The sequence below is a fragment of the Nesoenas mayeri genome (assembly GCF_963082525.1).
Source record: "Nesoenas mayeri genome assembly, chromosome: Z".
Taxonomy (NCBI): domain Eukaryota; kingdom Metazoa; phylum Chordata; class Aves; order Columbiformes; family Columbidae; genus Nesoenas; species Nesoenas mayeri.
Window position 1 is genome coordinate 1383317 of NC_137542.1, and position 20238 is coordinate 1403554.

The 20238-nt window shown below is 38.7% G+C and overlaps 1 protein-coding gene across 1 annotated transcript in view; it reads left to right on the plus strand.

The window, feature by feature from the left end:
* MCTP1 (multiple C2 and transmembrane domain containing 1) overlaps nucleotides 1–20238 on the plus strand; it is a 273536-nt gene that overhangs the window by 160722 nt on the left and 92576 nt on the right. The window contains exons 10-14 of the mRNA XM_080362212.1: nucleotides 4016–4109; nucleotides 15851–15953; nucleotides 17993–18095; nucleotides 18468–18569; nucleotides 18934–19008. Coding sequence (XP_080218338.1) covers nucleotides 4016–4109; nucleotides 15851–15953; nucleotides 17993–18095; nucleotides 18468–18569; nucleotides 18934–19008 — 477 coding nt within the window. The remainder of the gene's footprint in view (nucleotides 1–4015; nucleotides 4110–15850; nucleotides 15954–17992; nucleotides 18096–18467; nucleotides 18570–18933; nucleotides 19009–20238) is intronic.

The following is a 20238-nucleotide window of genomic DNA, read 5'->3' on the forward strand; positions in this document are numbered from 1 at the left end:
CATGAAGTGCTGGTACTAATGCTGTACGATATTCTTCAAACAGATTAGCAGGATGTGCGCTTCAGCAAATTTATTCTGGCTATCTCCACTGAATCAGCTGTCTGCTAATGCTTGTACAACTCATACACCAATAGTGTTATCATAAACACAGTTTAATAGAGGTGACTTAGTGAGGCTAAACATAATATTCCTAAACCAACTGAGAGTTAAGGTATTGTGCACCATCTTTGAAAAATAATTGCAATTAAGGAGAGTTATTGCACGTTTTGGAATCCACCAGGACATTGTGTGGTAGTCAAAAGGGATCTTTGTAAATATAATAAATTTCCAATTGATGTGTTTTTGAGGTGACGTGCTTCTTGCTACCAAGTGCAACAATATCCTATTTCTGTGGATTATTTTGTGTGATGATATGGCAGTCAAGTGATACTGATGGTTTCGATAATTTAGTAGCAGTATAGAAACATGTTCCGACTCTGTATTATTAATTGGTTTCCCTAAATTCTCAGTTTTTTGTCCCCAGTGTAAAGCATAATTACGTGGTGTAAGATTGATCTATTTATTTCCATTTCTTACATATTCATGCATAGGACTCTTTTATTATATTTACATTATTACATGCATTTGAAAACGTATCTTTTTGGAGGATGTTCATATTGCAGAGACATGAATTTCTCATTATAATATATATTATATATTATTTGGAAAGCTCTAGCATCGATAAACCTTTTTGATAATGTTTTCTGTTTCTGTTAAAATTACCACTGGACAGCAGAAGAGAGAAATGACGAGGATTAATGAAAATTCGAATAGTTTATTTTCACTGATGTTTGATTTATCTTTGGTATTTTTACCTCTACTTCAGAACCGATACAAAGAAAGATCGTGCGATTAGCAAGGTGCTCTGTTCCCCATGGAGCGTCTGTATTTTGGGCTCTATTTTTTGTCCTCTTAAAAAAAATTTAGCCTCCGTTTGAGAAATGTATTTTGCACCCTTCCTGCAGCCAAAAACAGTTAATGAGCTGACCTCGCCATCAGATCAAATAGCCTTGGAAAATGACTCTATTACTGTCATTTAACCATTTGTAGCTGAACATCAGAGCCTTACAAATTAAACAGGCATTACCGTTTGAACCATTATTTTACCACAATTGTCTGAAAAGATTAATTCCTTTTGGGGTGAGGAGGGGGGCGCATTAATGGGTACAGACCAAGAGAGATTGTATGACCTTTTCAGAACGGGTGTGCTGAACCCACGGTCCCCCTTGTCACAGTTTAAAAACCAGAGGAGCTAGTTTAGAGAAGAAGTTGTTAGCATTCCATTTTTATTATGACATTTCACAGTCATCCGATTTAATGTCCCTTGACCAGATTGTCCACCGTGAGACGATGGGCTTGAAATGTTATTTAGAGCATTGATAAAAGGTGAGCAGTTCTAAGATGACAGCGAGTCATAAGGCTGGTGGTGTGACATTAATTTTCTCCATAACAGAGATGGAATAAGACGTCATGGTGACAAGCTGTCAATCAGCACTGGCCCCTCAGTGTATCTCGATGCCATAGGATGGGGTATTGCTTCTCCCATAATGGAGCTGAACTGAGATGCTCTCCCTGACAGCTGCTGCAGCCATACAGAAAATATATTATACAGCCTTTCATTAAAAAAATAAAGAGGACTCATCTCCCGAGCATTTCAATCTTTTCCCATCTATTGAGGGCTGAAAAGATTCGCAGCAAATCACGGATTCCTCTGCTATGGAAATTTAAGGCTTCAGAAACCGTGCGGGTTTTGAGGCCTTCAACAATAATCATAAATAAGGAGACAGAATATCGTCTGATAAATCATTACTTAAAGTTATGTATTTAAAGTAATGTATTAAAGTCATTTGCTTCTCCCAGAGCCTCTGTCGTGGCAGTGTAGACATTTTCTCAGCCACGATGTGCAGTAAATGGATCCAAGCCAGCAGAATCACTGCGACTGAAAGTTCAGAAATAATTAATCTGCTGGATGTTAACAACGGTAGCAAAGTAAAGTGCAGCACCAGTGCCTGTTTGCAGATGAAACCTGGTTAAAAAAGGAGCTGTGTGGCATTGCAGGAAGGGGGGCAGTCGCTTGGCTCACTCTGTGTTTGGTTTTTGATTTGTTTTCTTTCTGCAGCTTGGTGTTTGTTTTGGTCATTGGGAAACTTGGGTAAAATGTGGAAACTTTTGTGTTTGTAAATCCTTTCACTCCCATCACGGCATTAGGGCAGAATTATCTCTGTTGTGGCACCAGTTCTGATAAGAAGCTTCCAAACCTTGCTCGTTATTGCAATAAATGAGAAGTGGTGCCAAGGTGCTTTTGAATTACAACAGTGATTTTCTGCAACACCATCTCTACCACCCTTGGCTTGCAGACACGCAAAAGAGGGAGTTGAGTGTGTGCTGATTAAAGCTGACCATCAGGTTTTTAAACCATATTTCTGATGATCAAGTTATTAAAAATGCTAAAAACTTATTAACCTGAGTTTACATGCATGCATTTGTATGTAGCATTTGGGGTGCTACACCTAGCTGGATTCCTCAGCCCAGTACATACCAAGGTCAAACCTTCACTGTAAACAGTAAATGGTCAGTTGGAGCTCATCAAATTAATATCGGGGTGTGATTTAACTGTTAGAATTGGCTCACTAATGAAAAGACAGGGATGCATATTATATGTCTAACATTTGAATAGATAGGTTACCTGCGCACAAACATACTGTGGTTTCTTACAAGTCGACATTTAATATTACATTTAGGCAGTACCTGTGTTTTTCAGGTCAGTGATGTTATTTATTCTGGTTTTCCATAACAGTCGATTTTGCCTTCATAATAAATTAAAGAATTGTTGACTAGGTGTTTTACCTCATGTTTGCTTTTTCTACAAATCTAGACATGATCATAAGTAGTGGAAAAGGATTTACCTGGGCTACATTAAAATTTTAGAAATGCCCACAGGCATTAAATGAATTAGTCCAGATTTTAAAATACTTGAAAATAAAGGTACATGCTAGTATTTATGAACAAGACTTGCAACCACAACCAAAAATTAGGCCATATAGTTATAGATATCTCTATCTATCTATCCATCTATCTATCTATCTATCTATCTAGATATATACATATATCTATATCTATATATATGATTTAAAGTGGATTTGAAAGTCTAATTTTAGTCTCTCCTTTTGAAGTTTCTTCCTTTAATTTATCTAAAAACTAAATGATAATCTCAGGTTTGGTTGTAATTGATTGCAAGTTCAAAGTTGCATTCGATGTTCTGTCATTTGAGAATTTTGCAATATCAGGCCTAACTGGTGCAATACTCCAGTTTGTTACTTTTACTTATTTGAAAAAAGAGCAGCAACAGAATACACTTTCCAAGCAGCTTTCTAAAACTATGCTGGATGAATAAATGCAAGTGTTAGTCTATTCTTTATTTTTTTTCTTCCTCTTTTTAATATATGTAGATATTGCAGAAATTTGTGTTTAAAAAATATATATTTGTAACAAGTGCTTTCTGCTGTGGCATTGGAATCATCTTTTAATTAATTTTTTTTCTAATCTTTTTTGCAGGTCATTATTTTGAAAATTATTTATTTTGATTGTTTTCACTTATGTTATTGGCAAGCTGCATGCAAGCTTATATATGCATATAGGATATGTTGAAGCTTAGATATAATGATCAGCTACAACAGAAATTATATTGGCCCTAAATCACCGTTCAAAATGTTATTGGAGGATTAATTCAGTAGAATTACTGTTATATTTAATCATTCATATTCTTATTTTTCCTTTGCATTTTTGATTGATAGGTTAAAGTTGCAAAATACTGAAAGAAACACAGATAACTGCACATCCTTTGGATAATAATAAAGTATAAGTATGCTAGAGAATTACGCTAAATTATATCTAGGCTAGGGAGAAGACTATTAATATTGCATTCAGTTCGTCTTCTTTGCAACCCAGAATTATTTTTCTTCTTATTATTTTTTAGAGCCTAATGTCGATGTTCCATAACATGAAGGATGTGGGATTTCTTCAGGTGAAGGTCATCAGGGCAGAAGCGTTGATGGCAGCTGATGTCACAGGCAAGGACTCATTTAGTTTCTGTGACAGTAAATACCGTCCTAAGACCGGGCCTTTTAGAAAAAAAAAACATGTTTAAAGCAGAACTTTATTGAAAGATTATTGTCTGTTTGCTCAGTCTGACCTCCTGCTCGTTAAGGAAAAAATCCTCAGAGAAACAAACAGAACTTCTGTAAGCAAGGCAGCGAGATGCAATGTTATCAGAGTCCTACATAGGTTATTTCTCAGGTGGGTGAAACACACATTTTTCTCCATCTGAGGTCCTGCAAAAAATAAATAGAAAATAGATCATTTTCTAGCAGATAAAATAATGCAAAACTTATCCAAATTAAAGCTGAATTCCAGAGGACAAGACAAATGAAAGGTGTTAGACTTAGATGCTCCTTTAAAGTCGTTGCCAAAAGAAACACTTGATATATTTGCTAGATATTTAGCAAGTGCCAGTGGTTTCAGACATTTCCAATAAATTCAGTTTCCCATAACTACTGTTGATCTGTTTAAGAAGAGAAATGAGAAAACCTTCTTTTCTTTTCTATTTTATGTGACGTAAGCTGAAAGGCTAATTTAACCTTCTGCTTTTCAAAATAAGTAAAAAGTATTTCAACCATACTAACCACATTTCTCCAGAAATGTCCAAGTTATCTCCTGTAAGTACAGTCACCTTCACACTGCACAAGCTGAATGGAGCAAAATGAGCTGCTTCTGTGTCAGAAAATGGCCCTTTCTGCCTTAAAAAAACAAACAAACAAATAAAAAAAACCAATCAAAAAGCCCTATCTATTAATCTAGCTGTTTTAACCACATTTGGACATAAATGTTCTGTTACAGGAGCAGATGCAGATATATATAGCAACATACTCACTTTTTAATAGTTTTTGTCAATTAGCATGAGTATCACTATTTATTTTCTTTTTTTCTCAGACAAGGTAATAGAGCAAATATTTTATTGCTGGAACAGATCTTTAAGTTCGTGGCATGCAAAATAACAGATTCCATTTTCGAGGAGGCAGAAGAAATGCTTCTAAAGATTCCTCACTCTGCTCTGACCTTCTAATCCAATGTGGTCTGAACAGAGAGAGAGATTAAGTTATTCAGGGGCAAATGGGATAATTCAGTCCCTGACCTCGTTCAGTCTTCGACTTTTCCAGATCAACATGTCATTTGTGCTGGTTGAACAAATTTTTTGGAAATACATTTGATTCAATTAAAGATGTATAGGGCTACCAAATATTTTCAGGCATTGCATTTAAAGCGACAGTCAGGAAGACAGGGAATAACACTCAGCACCGTCTCGTGTCCTGCATATTTTGTTCATTAGCAAGTAAGATGTCTGTGCAGACTTTATAGAAATCATTGTATATTTTGAACAAAAATACCTGATATTTCTAAAAGAGGACAAAGGGGTTTTGTTAACTAGTACAGTAATTTATAGCTATTTTTTGTAGCTTGTCGGTATGCACAGATTATTCATTTCAGATTAAACTCTGAATAGTAATATTTAGAAATAACTCAAGGTAATTATTTGGTGATTATCAATAAATTGTGTTTGCAAAAAAAGGTGTAAAAATTGACCCTCCACCTTTGTTTAAATGGGCAACACTTATTAGTCTGTGTGGAGAGCACTATGATCACTGGTGTGATTTACACAACTAAAGATTGCTCATGTGAGTAAAAGCTAAGGACTAGTTTGATCTTCTTACTATATCGTTTTTTCAGAATTAATCTTTTTCCTTCCCCTGAGTCTGAAAAGTATCTGAAACACCTGTATAGTACCTGTGTGGTTTGCTCTGTTTCCTGCCTGCTGAACATATCCCGTTTCACTTTCAGGAATCTTCTCATGTAAAGTAATAAATCAAAATTTATTAGTTTGGGCTGAATGGGTTTTAAAAATCCTTGATATTCCATCATTACGCATAAGCATAGACAGAAAAAGATTTCTGTAATCTTTTAAGTAGTCATCAATCTTACTACAGTTGCAAGGATTTTTTTTTTCCCCCCTTTCAAAATGTGAAATTTTTCTTTTGTTACCATACATTCATTGAGCGGCATTGTAATACTGTATTAACTCTGTGTGAATAAAGAGCAATTGAGACTCCCGTTGAATGAATGAGTAAAAAGCACAAATTGCTTTTTAATGAAACCCTCAATTCTTCTCCTTTCCACAGAAAGCCCATAGTCTTGTTCAGCTGAATGCTACTACAGTAGGTCACTTCAGTTAAGCCCCTAATAAACTGTTGATAGTCGAGGGCAGGTTTTTCTCCCGTCTCAATAGCCCAGTGTTGGACAGTGCACTTCAGATCGTTAAGGTTAGTGCAGATTTTTCTACTTTTTTTTAAAGAAAGAGATTAAGGATGGAGGTTCAGGCCTCAGTTTACAACCCCCCGACACGTCCACGGGCGTTAAACAAGATGCTGAAATTTGGGTGAAGTTTCAGGCAATGGGAGCAATTGGGCACTGTCAGTTTGAAAATGGGGCACTGCTTAACGAACTGTAGCTGGATTTGAAAAATACCCCAGAAAAGAACAAAAAGTGAGAATTCTCCTCGCTCAGCCCACTTGCAAGGACATCAAGGACAGGGACAACCAGGGAGAGGTTGAGAGGTTCCCTACCAGGGCTTGAACGCTCACCTTAATTTCAGGGACAGCTGAAAAATGGGGCATCTTCCAGGACCAGAGATCTTGTGAGAACTTGACAGGTCTGTGAGGGTGTTTTCCCTGGAAAAAAAATAACACAAGTGTCTTTCCGTGGTCAAACACAATTTTAGGGCTTCCACCAATGCAAAACTATGTTCTGTTGGAAACCGCAGTCATAGCAAATACCCCTTCCTGGAAAACATGTATTTTTTTTAATATGTGTTTTTGAAACTACAATCTAGCAAATGGAAAGACGTTGAGTGTAGCGTTCACTTTTTCTTTCTCTTCCTGAGAAGAAGGTTTCATCTAAATCTTCCATTATGTTTTAGCTATTCAGGCTCTTTTCTCCCTAAATCTTCAGCTAAAAGTTACATTTTCCCCTTTCCCCACATCTTTGCTCACTCGTGGTTCTTCTTGAGGTTCCACCCGCCTTCTGGAGGGTTCGGCTGCTTGGGGAACCCTGGCATAGCAGCCCGTGTGCCTACAGCCACCTCATTTTACATGAAAAAATGTTCCAATGGTGCAGGAGAACGTCAGGTGTAATGGACTCACCATGTCGGTTCACCTGTGAAATTAGTAATATCCTGTTCACCTAACCTGTGTGAGTTTTGCAGAGCAGTAGGACCCTCACCATGACATGGTGCCACTTTAGGCAGTGGTCAGGTAAGAGGATTCGCTCTGCGGCAAAGTATGTGTAGGTGGGTCATGGGGAAGGCTCTTGGCTTTGCTGGGGCAGACACTTTCCTCCTTTTCCTTGTACCATGGAATAAAACTCAAAGCCTCTCCCTTCATTATTGACGAGAAGCACCCGGGGTGGGAAAAGACGTGCACACAGGTTTGATCAACTTCAGCGGAAGTCCCGTTTGAGCAATAATAGTTAGCAACTCCGATTCATTAGCAGAGCAGCATCCGAGCTCACAGCCCGCCTGGAAAACAGTTTGTTTTGCTGTCTTTGGGCGTTAATTAAGACGTGTTCAGCCCCAGCCCCCCGGCTCCCCTCTCCCCGGCCCCCACCCCGCTCGCCGTGTCACAGACCGGCGATCAGACGCTTTCAGATGGTCCAGCCCATGACTTTGACCTTCCGCGCGGTCCAGCGTTCCCTGGGGAACCGTTCAGCTCATGAGGTCTGATTTCACACTTCCAGGATGCCTCGGCTCTCTTAACAATGACAGGGAGACAAAGCCCTTTAGAGCGGGCCGCATGGGGACTTGTTTAAATTGGAAACTAGAGAGGAGTCAAGGAACAAGGTTACAGGCTACAGAATAGTGCTTTTAATAAAGAGCTCACAGCTCTGGTTCAGCTCAAAGAGGGCTACCTCTGTACAATTAATTGAGACATTTATCTGGAGCATCTTAGGCCTCTACTTTCTCACAGAATTATGTGATAAATATCAGCTAAGAGGCAAATGAGATGTGCATGAAATGAATTTTTAACACTTTGATTACTGTGTCTCTAGTCTTCATTAGAAGTAAATTTGTTTGTATTTCTGACCTCATTATTAATCAATTGTCTGCCTGGTTTTTTGGGTGCTGTGATTTCAAAACCTGGCATATCAGATAGATTTAACTAAAGACCTCAGTGGTGTTTAGGTTTACAGTCAAAGGCTTTTTAGGATTCTGCTCCTCTGAAGAACTGAAACTAAGCAGAGAAAATGAGGCAGATTCTTTTTTTTTTCTGCTTTTTCAGTTTTATGTTTGATTTCAGCCTCTCTTCTAAGAAAACTCCATGTTAAAATTTTGATTAAAGTACTTGAAAGTAGGATGAAGATACAGAGATGGCTAAATGTGCGGAATGTAAATGAGCTTTCTAAAATCTGTTCTGCTAAAATGTCCTAATACCGCATGTGCAAACATAGTCTTTGAAATCGTTCTTCAAATGCTAGGAAATGTCAGAGTGATGTACACAAACGTTAAATTCACAGAGGTATGGAAGCCCATACATGTAAAATTGAAGGAATAAATTCAGAGGCCCTTTGGAAATATGGTTCCTAAAGTAATTTGCTCTGTCAATTAGTGGAGAAAGGTTTCAATATACACTTGAATTATCTTCACAAAGTATGGAAATCTACTGGATGCACAGTGTTCTGTGGTAGATAAAATCTCACCTGGTCCTGGTCACCTGAAGACATCAGTCCAATATCACGTACTGCAAATCTACATATTTTTAAAGAAAGTAGCAGTTTTAGTGCACTAATGGAAAAAATAGCATTTAAAAGATGTTTTTGGTTAACTGTAGCATTTAGAATTGAATATACAGTAAAAGGATGAGTTGTGATTGCTAACATTTTTTTTTTTTTGTCTGTAAATATTCTGTGGAAAGTGATTTTAACACGATTGTGGCACAGCACTGAACCGCCTGGTAAAATACCGCACTCATTCGCGACATCAGTCCGCTGCAACACATTTACAGCAGCACCATTAGGGAAGAATTATCATTTCCATTGTAAAGATGGAAGACTAAGGGAGGTTAACTGACTTGACTGAGGCCAACGGAGCAAGTCCTTGTCGAAGCTCTCATTCGGCTTGGGTCCTGCGCTGAATCCATTAGATAAGGCGGCTTGCCGGGCTATTAAGCCATCGGTCCCTGGCCAAAGGTTGCGCTGGCCGCTCCATCGCAAGCAGCTGGCTGGCAGGGAGCTGGGGACAGCATTGGTGACATTAGTGTCTGCCTGAATGGCACTGCCCCCTCAGAGTCATGAGCTGCCTATCTTGTCTTCCTCAAAAATAAAGGGCTATTTTGGCTGCAGGGACTTGGATCCATAATGGACAGGCATTGCTGTAGTGGGGGAGAACCGTAACAGCCTATGAAATATTCAGACAATATTTCAGCTTTTGGAACCATATTAAACTTGGTTGAACTTTGTGGAGTTCCTGACTTTTGAAAGCAGGAATTGAATTGGAATCTCTTATTAAATTTTTGAACTGTCTTTGTGATTCTAGTTCTGTTTTGATAATCTAATTTGAGTAAAGCAAAATAAAAAAAAAAAAACCACCTCATGTAATACTTAGTTCAGAATTAAGGTGCCAGTTTTCTTAAATTCACTTCATGATCTGGCCAGCGTTGACTTTCTGTCAGTTTGTGTAACTTTACAGACTGATCGGTGGCAGGTAAATGTTAAATGCCAATCTACATTTAGCCTGCCACGTCGTTCCTTTTGTTGAGAAAACTGCTGAAGGAACAAAACTAGGATGATTTTTGCGTCTTTGGATGCATACTGAAGCAATGCATGCCTTCCATAGACATGGTAGAAGGCTCTCCCCAAGGCTCATGAGGAGCCACCCACACGCTTCTTGGCTTCCATCCACCTTGGAAAGCAATTGCATCACTGGTAGCTCTTTAGCACCGATTAAGAAAGAGAGAGTCATTCTACAGTGACTGATGGTCTTTGTGATATTTTATTTTCTTTCCTACAGGGTGGATTTTCAAAGACTGAAACAGAAAAGCATGATGTTTATGACTGTAGACAGGTGTTTTTTTTCCTCTTTAAAGCAGGGAATCATCTTGCTGCATAAAATATGGATGTTTCCATATGTTTGTTTACTAAAGTCTCCTTTTTTACAATATTAACTGAATAAGATGCGGATGACATGTGGTTTTCTGGAGACAAATGCTGCATGTATTTAATCAAGTTTTATAACAAAAGGACATCACAGTTTGACTTGTACAAAACACAGCGAGCAAGAAATGTAAATTTAAGCTTCGACAGCTTTTCATCAAGGGAGACTCTGCTTTGTGTACAGTGGAGCTAGAAATTAAGTGCAAAAGTGCACTTATGTTGAATCAAAGCCCCTGTTTGGAAGAAATGCTGTGCCCCAAAATGATTTTTTGCTAGGAAAACAGTCTACCAAGAATCAAAATTTTTTATAGCATAACTTCCCTTCAGGGACCATTGAAGGACACATCTGTTTAACTTGCCCAGAAATATGAATTATATTATATTGCAGTTTGACACCTCAGCTGTTCAGGTAAAGTTCATATTTACACAGACAAAAGATGCTTGCGTCCAAGTTGGCTGTGTGTCTTTCGATCTCTTGTGAAAAATCAGTACTTTTGGAGTTGAATTTGAGATGACGCCCAACATTTTGTTGGTTCAGCTGCCCACTAGGCTGAGTCCAGCTCAGCTCCAGCCTGGACAATGGGCTGCAGTGGTGGATGTCTGAGACGAGTCCACTAGCCCAAGAACATCATTTCGCAAGGATTCAGAAGACAACTAACATCTTCGGTGCTTGTTGATGGTTTCCAGCATCACAAGCCAGCTGATACACACACATGGAAGTCCTGTGGCCTTTGAACTGATGTAAAAGGCCTTTCCTAAAGTTTTCCAAGAGAAAAATACTGCTAAACCGTTAGGCAGTGTGGTGCTGTAGGTACTTCAGAATAAAATTCGGAAGCTAAAATTGTGTGGAGGTTGAGTTTTTGTTGCTCTGATTTTCAGAAAATTTTGAGAAGCAATTAAAAATAATCAGTGTTTAAGTCTCTTTTCTACAATGGAAAAGTCTATTTTTTATACTTACAGGGAAACAAAAAAAAACTGTTCCAGTAGCCAACCTTCTGAGCTCCAGATAATGAATCTGAGCTTGAACTGGCTTCATTTCTTTCGTGAAGGGCTTCCTGGGCTGTGGGGACTTTGAATTTTGAATTTTGAAGCAAATAACAAACAAGACCTCTCTAGTTCCTGGTTATCCTCTCCTGCAACTTGACCACTGTTACTGAGTTGGGCTGGTGGATGTACAGTTTATCCAGGGACGTTCAGCAGTTCTGAGGAGTCAGATGACAAGTGAAAGACCAACATTTTAATTAACATGTGTATAGTGTGCAACGTGAGGGACACGGTGCTTATTGAAGTAAAATACTTCACTTAGGTCTAAGTAATCTCAGTTTGGGCTCTGGTCGCACCAGCTGTCTAAGGATTAAATGCAGTACAGCATCGTACAAACAAAGATATCTTGTCAAACTGGATGCAATGTGTGTGGCATGGTGAATGAAATAGGGAGCTTCAAAAGAAAATTAGGTTCTTTTTTTTTACAGTGGGAGCTTAATGTTACAACATAGAATTCCTTCTGGGGGACTTTCTCAGATAGTCCAGGCCTGTAATGGGTAAAGGGGAAAACAAATAGGTGAGGGACATCCATCAAAACAGGCTGATTTCCCTTCCAGATTATTATGCGTGTTATTAGCACACTATTTCTGTCATGTCAGGAGCCCTTAGTACTGCACAGGTATAGTCCAAAAGCACCAGATGTTACAGAAACAGTACGAATTAATGAATTAACCTCTTACTGAGGTTTACTGCAGGTGTGATTCCAGTCAGTGGTTTTACTACCTACTGGTCTCATGAATTCCTTCCAACAGTGGTGGGTGTAACAGTGATGAGTCACACTGCGGTCATGGGGATGACTAATCAATCCTAAGTGCTGGTTTTGGTGGTGCTGAAACTGTGCTTTCAATGTGCAAGTAAATTCCTTAATCAAGCGGTGGTCGTCTTACACTGGCACAGTGCTGAGCACACATTTAGGGCCAGATTCAGAAGTTTTCGGATGTCCTCCTGATCAATAAAGCACCTCAGAAGCCAATGGAATAGCAGCTGGAGGTCTACGAGAGGCACAGAGCAGGGAGCTGGCTGGAAGATCCTCTGTAGACAGAGGCGTTCAGGGAGAATTACTTGACATATGACAGGTGATATACATTGATATATGACAGTTGAGATTTAGTTGGTAGTAAAAGACGTACTTGTGGTGACAACGTAATTTAGAATGCTGTGATTGAGCTTAGGCAGCACAAGACTAATGGAAGGTTTTTAAGTTTACTACTGGAACTGCTAGATGGACAGCACAGCTACCTCTTGTTTGAAATCGTTGGTTGCGTTAACTTGACAGAATTTGTCCAAGTCTGCCTTGGTTAGAGTATGTGTTGTGCTGAAGGTACTGGTTTTAAATAATACAGTCATAAATAGACACTGTAAGTTCCCGGATTTCCTTGGTCCTCCTAGAGACCTAAGAGACCTAATGACAACATCTCTTAATATTTTAGCGATATCTTCAGGCTTCCATTGGGAATTATCCCATTATTGTGAACACTTGCAATGCAGCAGGTTGCCGTGGCTGTCAGTGAGAGTCAAGATTGCAATTACTCTTTCTGATAATGAGAACCTGAAAGATAACTGATGGATGTGAGTTTCACCAAGTACTTGTACATTGCTCTGGCTTTGTGTGTCTGAATTTTGTTCGCTTGTTTGGGTTGGTATCCAAATAACGTTTGCACTTACCATATGTTTAGAAGGTCAGCAGGGTGTTGCCTTTCAGATACCCAGCGTGGCTATGAGTGTTTAACGTACAGAATTCCCATAGGCGATGGTGAAGGGCTTTGCACATGGGAACTGCAGAGCCCCCTCACATGGTAAAAACACTATTCCTTAGTAGAGATGTTCATAGCAAGGAAACTTCTACTTGTCAGCCGTGGTATCTGAACCTTCTCTTGTACCATTTCACAATACTCCTTTTTGTAAAGTTTAAACTTTCTCAGGTTATAGCACTGGGGAGACATGAAATCTTGAGTATGAGAGGGGAATTCTCTTATTTCTGAAAAACACTTTTCATTGGTTTGATCCAGAACCTCTGTGATTAATGTTACACGTTATTTAGCCTTCTTAAGTGAACTGATATCCATATAAATCTGTAAGAAGGGTCATTGAAAAAGTGTATGTCAACAGATGCAGAAAATAAATGAAAGTAGTAAATATTTTCTGTTTACAGAAAGCGGACACTGCAGTGCGTTTTCCTGTGTCTGCATACAATTAATAAGCACAAATTACATTGTACCATCATCTACAAATATGCTTGATGATATTTTAAAAAAGGAGGTAAAGTAATATCACATCGTTTACCTCCTCTGTCAGTTCTGCCTTGTTATTTTAACTGTCTTCTGGATGTTTCTTTTTCAAATACTGAAACCTAAAGAACCTTAATGAATATTAGTTGTTTAACTTTCCTATCACCTTTTAGGTTTGTGAAGTAAGGAAATGTTGAGATGTGCCAGATATCCATCTCTGCTGACTAGTGAATTAATCATTTTTCATGTTCAATGGGAAAGACTCAGCGGTATATTGTTTTCTAGAGAAAGTAAACACCAACTTTAACTGTAATCCACAATGTGTTTTAAACAATTATTCTTTATCGTTAAAGTTAATAATATGCACATTAACCTCTGATGTCGTCTGAATCAATACTGCAGTTTGGGAGATGTGACCCCTAGACAGCTTTGTCTAAATATTGATTTCATTGTCATTTGTATAAGGTATGAAACAAATTACATGCCTCCCTAATATCATTAATGTGGCCCCATTGAGCTACTCAATTTATGGCTTCTTACAATGCATGACAAAGCATTACGGAATTATTGAAGACATTGTGAAATACAATTGCTTAGCATGCTAGATTTGATTGTGGAAGGCCAATGCCAACACTCAATACCTTTCAAAGATTTTGCGGTCCAACAGAAGTCCAGAGACAAGAACGGGACATTTTTTAGTGTGCAGCTCAGTCGTTAATTGCCATGAGACTAAGTTCCCTTGGGTTCTGGGAGCAGCAATATATTCTATAGCTTTCTGCTTATATATTTGTAGGCTTCCATGAAAATAATCCATACAAATGTATTCCGTGCTGAAGGCAAAGGTTGTTCTCCTCAGTTACTGGAGGAAATCAGAACAGGTAGGAAGGGATGGCATCTCTCTGTCTTGGCCAGCATTGGTGGTGGTTGTCATTACTATCACAATTTGAAACGCGAGTTAAATAATTTACTCCACATCGTGATTTCTTGTCCTTATTGCAACTCTTTTCTCACCACTCCCCTTATGTTATTGTTATGGCTCCTTCCAGCCTCAGATCTTCCTTGCGACACTGTCTTACCCTTCCAGGAAAGTTCAGCGTTGCCCTGAAAGCCTGGAGATATTGATCTTCCATTCTTTGGCTACCTCCCTCTTCGGAGAGCTCCTTTTTCACACAACCAAGCTGTTGTTAAGCATGAGATCCAGGTGTCTACTCTCCTTCTCCTTTCCAAATGCAAACTTTGGCTTCATGAATATCTAAGGAAAAGCTTATTTTCATGTCTCCCCCCTAAACTTTCGGATGGGATGATTTTTCTTGCTCTTTGCTTGGTATCTAAGCAGTGCTCACCTGCAGTGATAGGCTAAAAGGTGCTTATTTCACATTCAGGGGCAAACCACCTAACACACAGACACTTTTCTTTTCCCCATTCTCTTTTTTAAAAAAAAAAATCGACTTTCATGTCCAGTCTAGGATACTGCTTCCATTATCCACATATTGCATTTTCAAAGCAGCATCTTCATACTTTCTCCTGTGGTGGCTTTCATGCTGAGGGACCTTCTTGTAAATATATGCAAAGCTACTTCATTGTGCTTTAATGTATACAAAAATCTCAACCACGTTTGAGCTTCTGCTGTGCTGAGACTACAGCCCATCATTCCAGCTGATATCACCTCATTGTTTAATTGTACTTGCCCATTTTCTCTGGTGTTAGGCTTTTATCTGAGACTGTTTTTAAGGCTTTTTGATTTTGGGGAGAGGATTTGTACAGCATGAAACATGTAGGGCATAGTAATCTTTGGATGAGTATCATAGGTGCTATGTTATTACAAATAATATGGAATAATACAATTCCTACATATCAAAATGCTCTAATTACGTTATCGTTACAGTCAATGTAGGATTGACACCATTAAAGTAAAGTTCTGTTAGCTGTCTCAGAAGGGTGCTTGGCTCCTTTTAGGAACATGCTGTTTTTCCATCAGAATAGTCTGTACGTTGATTCTTCCCTTTTTTTTTCTTTTTTTTTTTTAAAAAAAAAAAGACAGGAAAGATGTTCTTTTAGTGAAGAATGTTAATAGATTGCAAAGATGAACAGCCTGTTATGATAATCTTGAATACAATGCAGACCATAGGACTTCCCTGAATTAATTCCTGAGGGAGTTACAACCCAACTTAGGAAAAGAGAAAAGAAAACAAAACAAAAACAAACCCCCTAATTTTTATTCAAACCTTGCTCATGGTGGGTTTTCTTGGTTCATAAATTTTGTTCTGAATTTTCTCTTACAGGTAAAAGTGACCCATTTTGCGTAGTTGAATTGAACAATGACAGACTGCTGACACACACCGTCTACAAGAATCTCAACCCAGAATGGAACAAAATCTTCACATTGTAGGTGTTTGGATTCTGTAATTGGGGTGGAAGAGGGAGGTTTTGTGCTTCGTTTGGGATTTTTGGGAGTGGGGAGGCTGTTGAAGGGAATGTACATGTGAAACAAAGATACCTACTGCTGATTCTGGAGAAGGATAATGATGATATACTGATATTACTAAACCAAACAGCTGAATACCTTTTTGGGGGTTAAAAACATGAAAAAAGTTAGAGAACTACTACCATTTTGAAGGCAAAAAAGCAAGGCCAGTTTCTTGGAAACCAGGTTTATGTAACACTAAGCACTCTGGACTCCTGGTAGCTCAAGTGAGAGTTTCAAGGGCCAAATCCGTCACACTGGATGAAAAAAAGGATATTGTGTTTATGGCCTTCGTTGAAACGTGCTTGTTAACTTTAATAAACATTAGATGACTATAGAAAGAAAGGAAATTTAAATGCATTTGTACTTCTCTAAATTATGATCAGATACTTTCCACTTGTTATTTCCATCTACCCACAGTGCTCCTCACAATACATCCAGTGTCACACTAGTACAAAGATGCTGTTGGGTGAAACACCATCTTAAAGATTTAGTTTATTGGGAAGTGATGCGTTTGGGTTTTATTATGCCCCTGTTACTCTGAAGGCATTAACAGACCCTGGCAAAACAGAAGAAAAGTCTTCCACAAACAAAATGTTTCTGTATTTGCTTTGCTCCGTTGCCTTCTTTTTCTCCATGCTTCTCTCTGTCTGACTGCAACGTGACACCGATGAGCAGAAAAATGATCAGCCGCAGGTCTCTTTGCTGCTGAAATCAGCTGACAGTCCCCTGCGAACCAGAAGCAGCTTTAGCTTTGTGTACCCTTACTTCACTTTATCATAAATTAAAATACTATGTTCCACCCTTGTCTCAAAAGAAACTCTATTTTTTATTATTTTTTTTTAATTCTAAATTTGACATTCATATGTTTGGCATCCGTGTCTTTTCTTGCCCTGCAGTGAGCTCTCAGGAATGAACTCAGGACAAAGGGAAAAACAAAAGTCACAACAGTTGTACTTCTCATTAGCTTATTAACGTAGGTCTCATCTATGTATCTGGAAAACCATCCTTATTTCTTCGTTAATTTATTTTTAATTATCTACTAATGGAGTCAATAACTAATCAACCTTTACTGCTCAGCAGTGTTCTCTGCATAAGAAATTGCCTGTTTTTGCAGAGGACAAAAGACTAATCAGGAATCAAATAGGAAAAACTCAAAAGGCCTTCAAGGAGAGTTTTCACCTCTCTTCTCTGTATATTTGCATTGACTGCCTTATTTATCCTCAGATTTGTTAATTACTTTTCAGCTAGCAATCCAGTTTCATCTGGAGGCATATATTTTAGCGAAGTTAAACTGCTTTGTTTGAATTAGTATTTCCTGGATCAGCCATTTAATCAAAGATTAGTTCTTTCAGACAATTCGATCTTTTTCTCTGAATAAGGACTGTGAATTTTTCACTGGAGAGTTTACAATAGACAGTGACTTTTGTCGTGCATGGTGGTGGAGCGTTCAGTAGCTCGCAGGCAAAAAAAAACCCCAGTAATAGCTGAAAAATGCATCCTTTCGTAATTCTTGCTCCTAATTTGCTGCAATGACTGTTGCACGCTTGTAATTAAGCGAGGATTTTAGAATTAAAGGGCTTGTTCTCAGTGCGAGGATGCGCTGCGGAGCTCGTCGCTGTTTTCGTTTGCGGAGCCGCGGGTTCCGCAGCGTTTGCAGCAGGAATCGCTGCCAGGACCGCGGTGTCGGGGATGCTCTCCCCAGGTAGGGGATTTAAAGCAACATCCTTCAGGAAACTCCTGCTGGAAAAGCCTTGTAGAGACAGAGCGACGGCTGCATCCCCTAGCGCGCCTTTCAGTTACTCGGAGAGGTGCCTCATTTGCTTAAGTTCTGTTATTTGCCACGGCTTGAAAAAATAGATGGGTATCTGTTTTTTGTTAACCTTTCACGCTTTTGTCCTTGGTACCCACTGGTGTAGGTGACTTCTTCTCTCTCCTGTGTGTGCTTCTCCCTTTGTAGCAATATTAAAGACATCCACTCGGTGCTTGAAGTGACAGTTTATGACGAGGACCGCGATCGGAGCGCTGACTTTCTAGGCAAAGTTGCTATACCGTTGCTGTCTGTAAGTTTCATTCACCTGACATATCGCTCTCTATTTTTTCTGCTGAAGGGGGAAAGGAAGGAATGAAAAAAAAAAAAAAATTTTAAAAAAAAAAAAAAAAAAGATTTGCAGCTCTGTGTCTGTCATTTCTCAACCAAGGTCTGTAATAAGAACACTAAAATTTTAACATACTCAATTCACGGCCATGTTGAATCCCATGATAGTTAATTTTTCCTGACAGACTCGGTCCTGGTAATGAACAGGTACTTGTCAGACTTGCCACAGTTGTTTTGGGTTCTCTGTCAGTTTCAGCAGCTGGGGGTCAGGGGTCGCCGGGGGGGTGTATTCAGCAGAGACCGCCAGACAGACGGCTGTCATGTCCTTTTCCTGCAGATTCAAAATGGTGAACAGAAAGCCTACGTCTTGAAAAACAAGCAGCTGACAGGGCCAACAAAGGGGGTCATCTATCTTGAAATAGATGTGATTTTTAATGCTGTAAGTCTTAACTTTGGCTTTTTTGTACTGCTAAAGAGTTCAGTTTCATGAAAGCTTTTGTTCCCGATTTGTAGAGAATTTCTGTCATTCCCCATTTTCTCTAAACCTTGATGTATACTGCAGAATACTCTTCTGCCACTGCCTGGCACACCCACTCTTTTTGTTGCCGCTGCTGTTGCTGTTAATGTGCGGAGCAGCATCTCGCGCCGCGGTTCGCGTCGCTGTGTCGCGGGCTGGGCAGCCCCGGCTCCCAAACTCCACAATTACTAGTATTATTATTATTATTATTTATTTTTTTTTGCAAATTGAAGCATGTGTTATTAGCAAGGAGCCTGAAATACTGACAAAACGTTTCAATGCATAGGTGAAAGCCAGCCTACGAACCTTAATGCCCAAAGAACAGAAGTACATTGAAGAGGAAAACAGACTGTCTAAACAGGTAAAGAGTAAGGAAACACTAATCCTTTCCGAAAGCCTTAATATCAAGTGTGCACATCCAAATATCTGGTATCGCACCGCTGAGGGTAAAGAATAACATTTTCATTACCTGTTTACAAAAGAATATGATAGGTCGGAAAAGGCAGAAACAAAATACATGGGTTTATTGTGTCTCCTCTATAAATTGCAGCTTAATTTCCATGAAATACGTGAATAAGAACACAGTTGAAACCATCAGGTTCCACACGTATCGGATTATAGCACAGGTGCATGTAAACTAAGTCTTGCATAAATTTTTGCTGTTAACCTTGACCCGAAAAAATCTCCATTTCTTGCAGGGCAGAGAGGCTTTCAGCATTCTTTTCACCAAATTTTAAATAAGTTAGTTGAGTAAGGTTTCAATCAAAGGTGGAACCATAGCGGATATTTTTTCCGCTCACAGTCTTAATGTTTTGGCAAAAAGTATTTAAAAACGTCTTATCTTTTTCTCATCTTGAACTACTTTTGATTCTGTTTTTCGTGTTCCACAAATTATGTATTTAAATGGGGTGAACTGTGGTTTTGATTGGACTGTTATGGGAAAAAGATTTTTGTTGTTTGCAGCAGGAGGGCAAAGGTGTCAAAACTATTTTTTATTTTCCTGAAAGTTTATAGACCTGAGCACAATTTAACTTATCTGCTGGATGAACTTTATATTAGGTGTATGGAGTATTTCATTAAGATTTCAAGATGCGAAGTATTTTCTTTACTGTTGTAATGTAGTCACCAGAGCTGCATCTTTCATTACTATTCCAGCAAAGAAAAATCAAGGCCTTTTCTTCAATATTCATTCTTCTCCCCATTTTCATAATGGAAAATGGCATTGAGCTCTTTGCAGATGGCAGGAAGAGTAAACTTTAAATTCATAGTTTGGGTTGTTTTTTCTTTTAAATTAGCTTGCATGATGTAACTCAGCAAAAAAACACTTGGCAGTGGGGGAAAGAATCTTTATTTGTGACTGATGTGGCTGCATTTTAAAACATCCACATTTTCTGAAAGTGAATGTGTCTTACCTATCTTGCATTTTCTATGCTATTCAACACACAAATTATTTACTGGTTTATTCACTTTTTTTTTTTTTTTTTGGTCAGGAGAATTACCATTTTAGAGGATTTATCAAAACACAGCACTGTTATGTCTCCTCTCTATACAGATTGAATGTGGGCAGCTAAAGTTACTTTGAGAAATACTT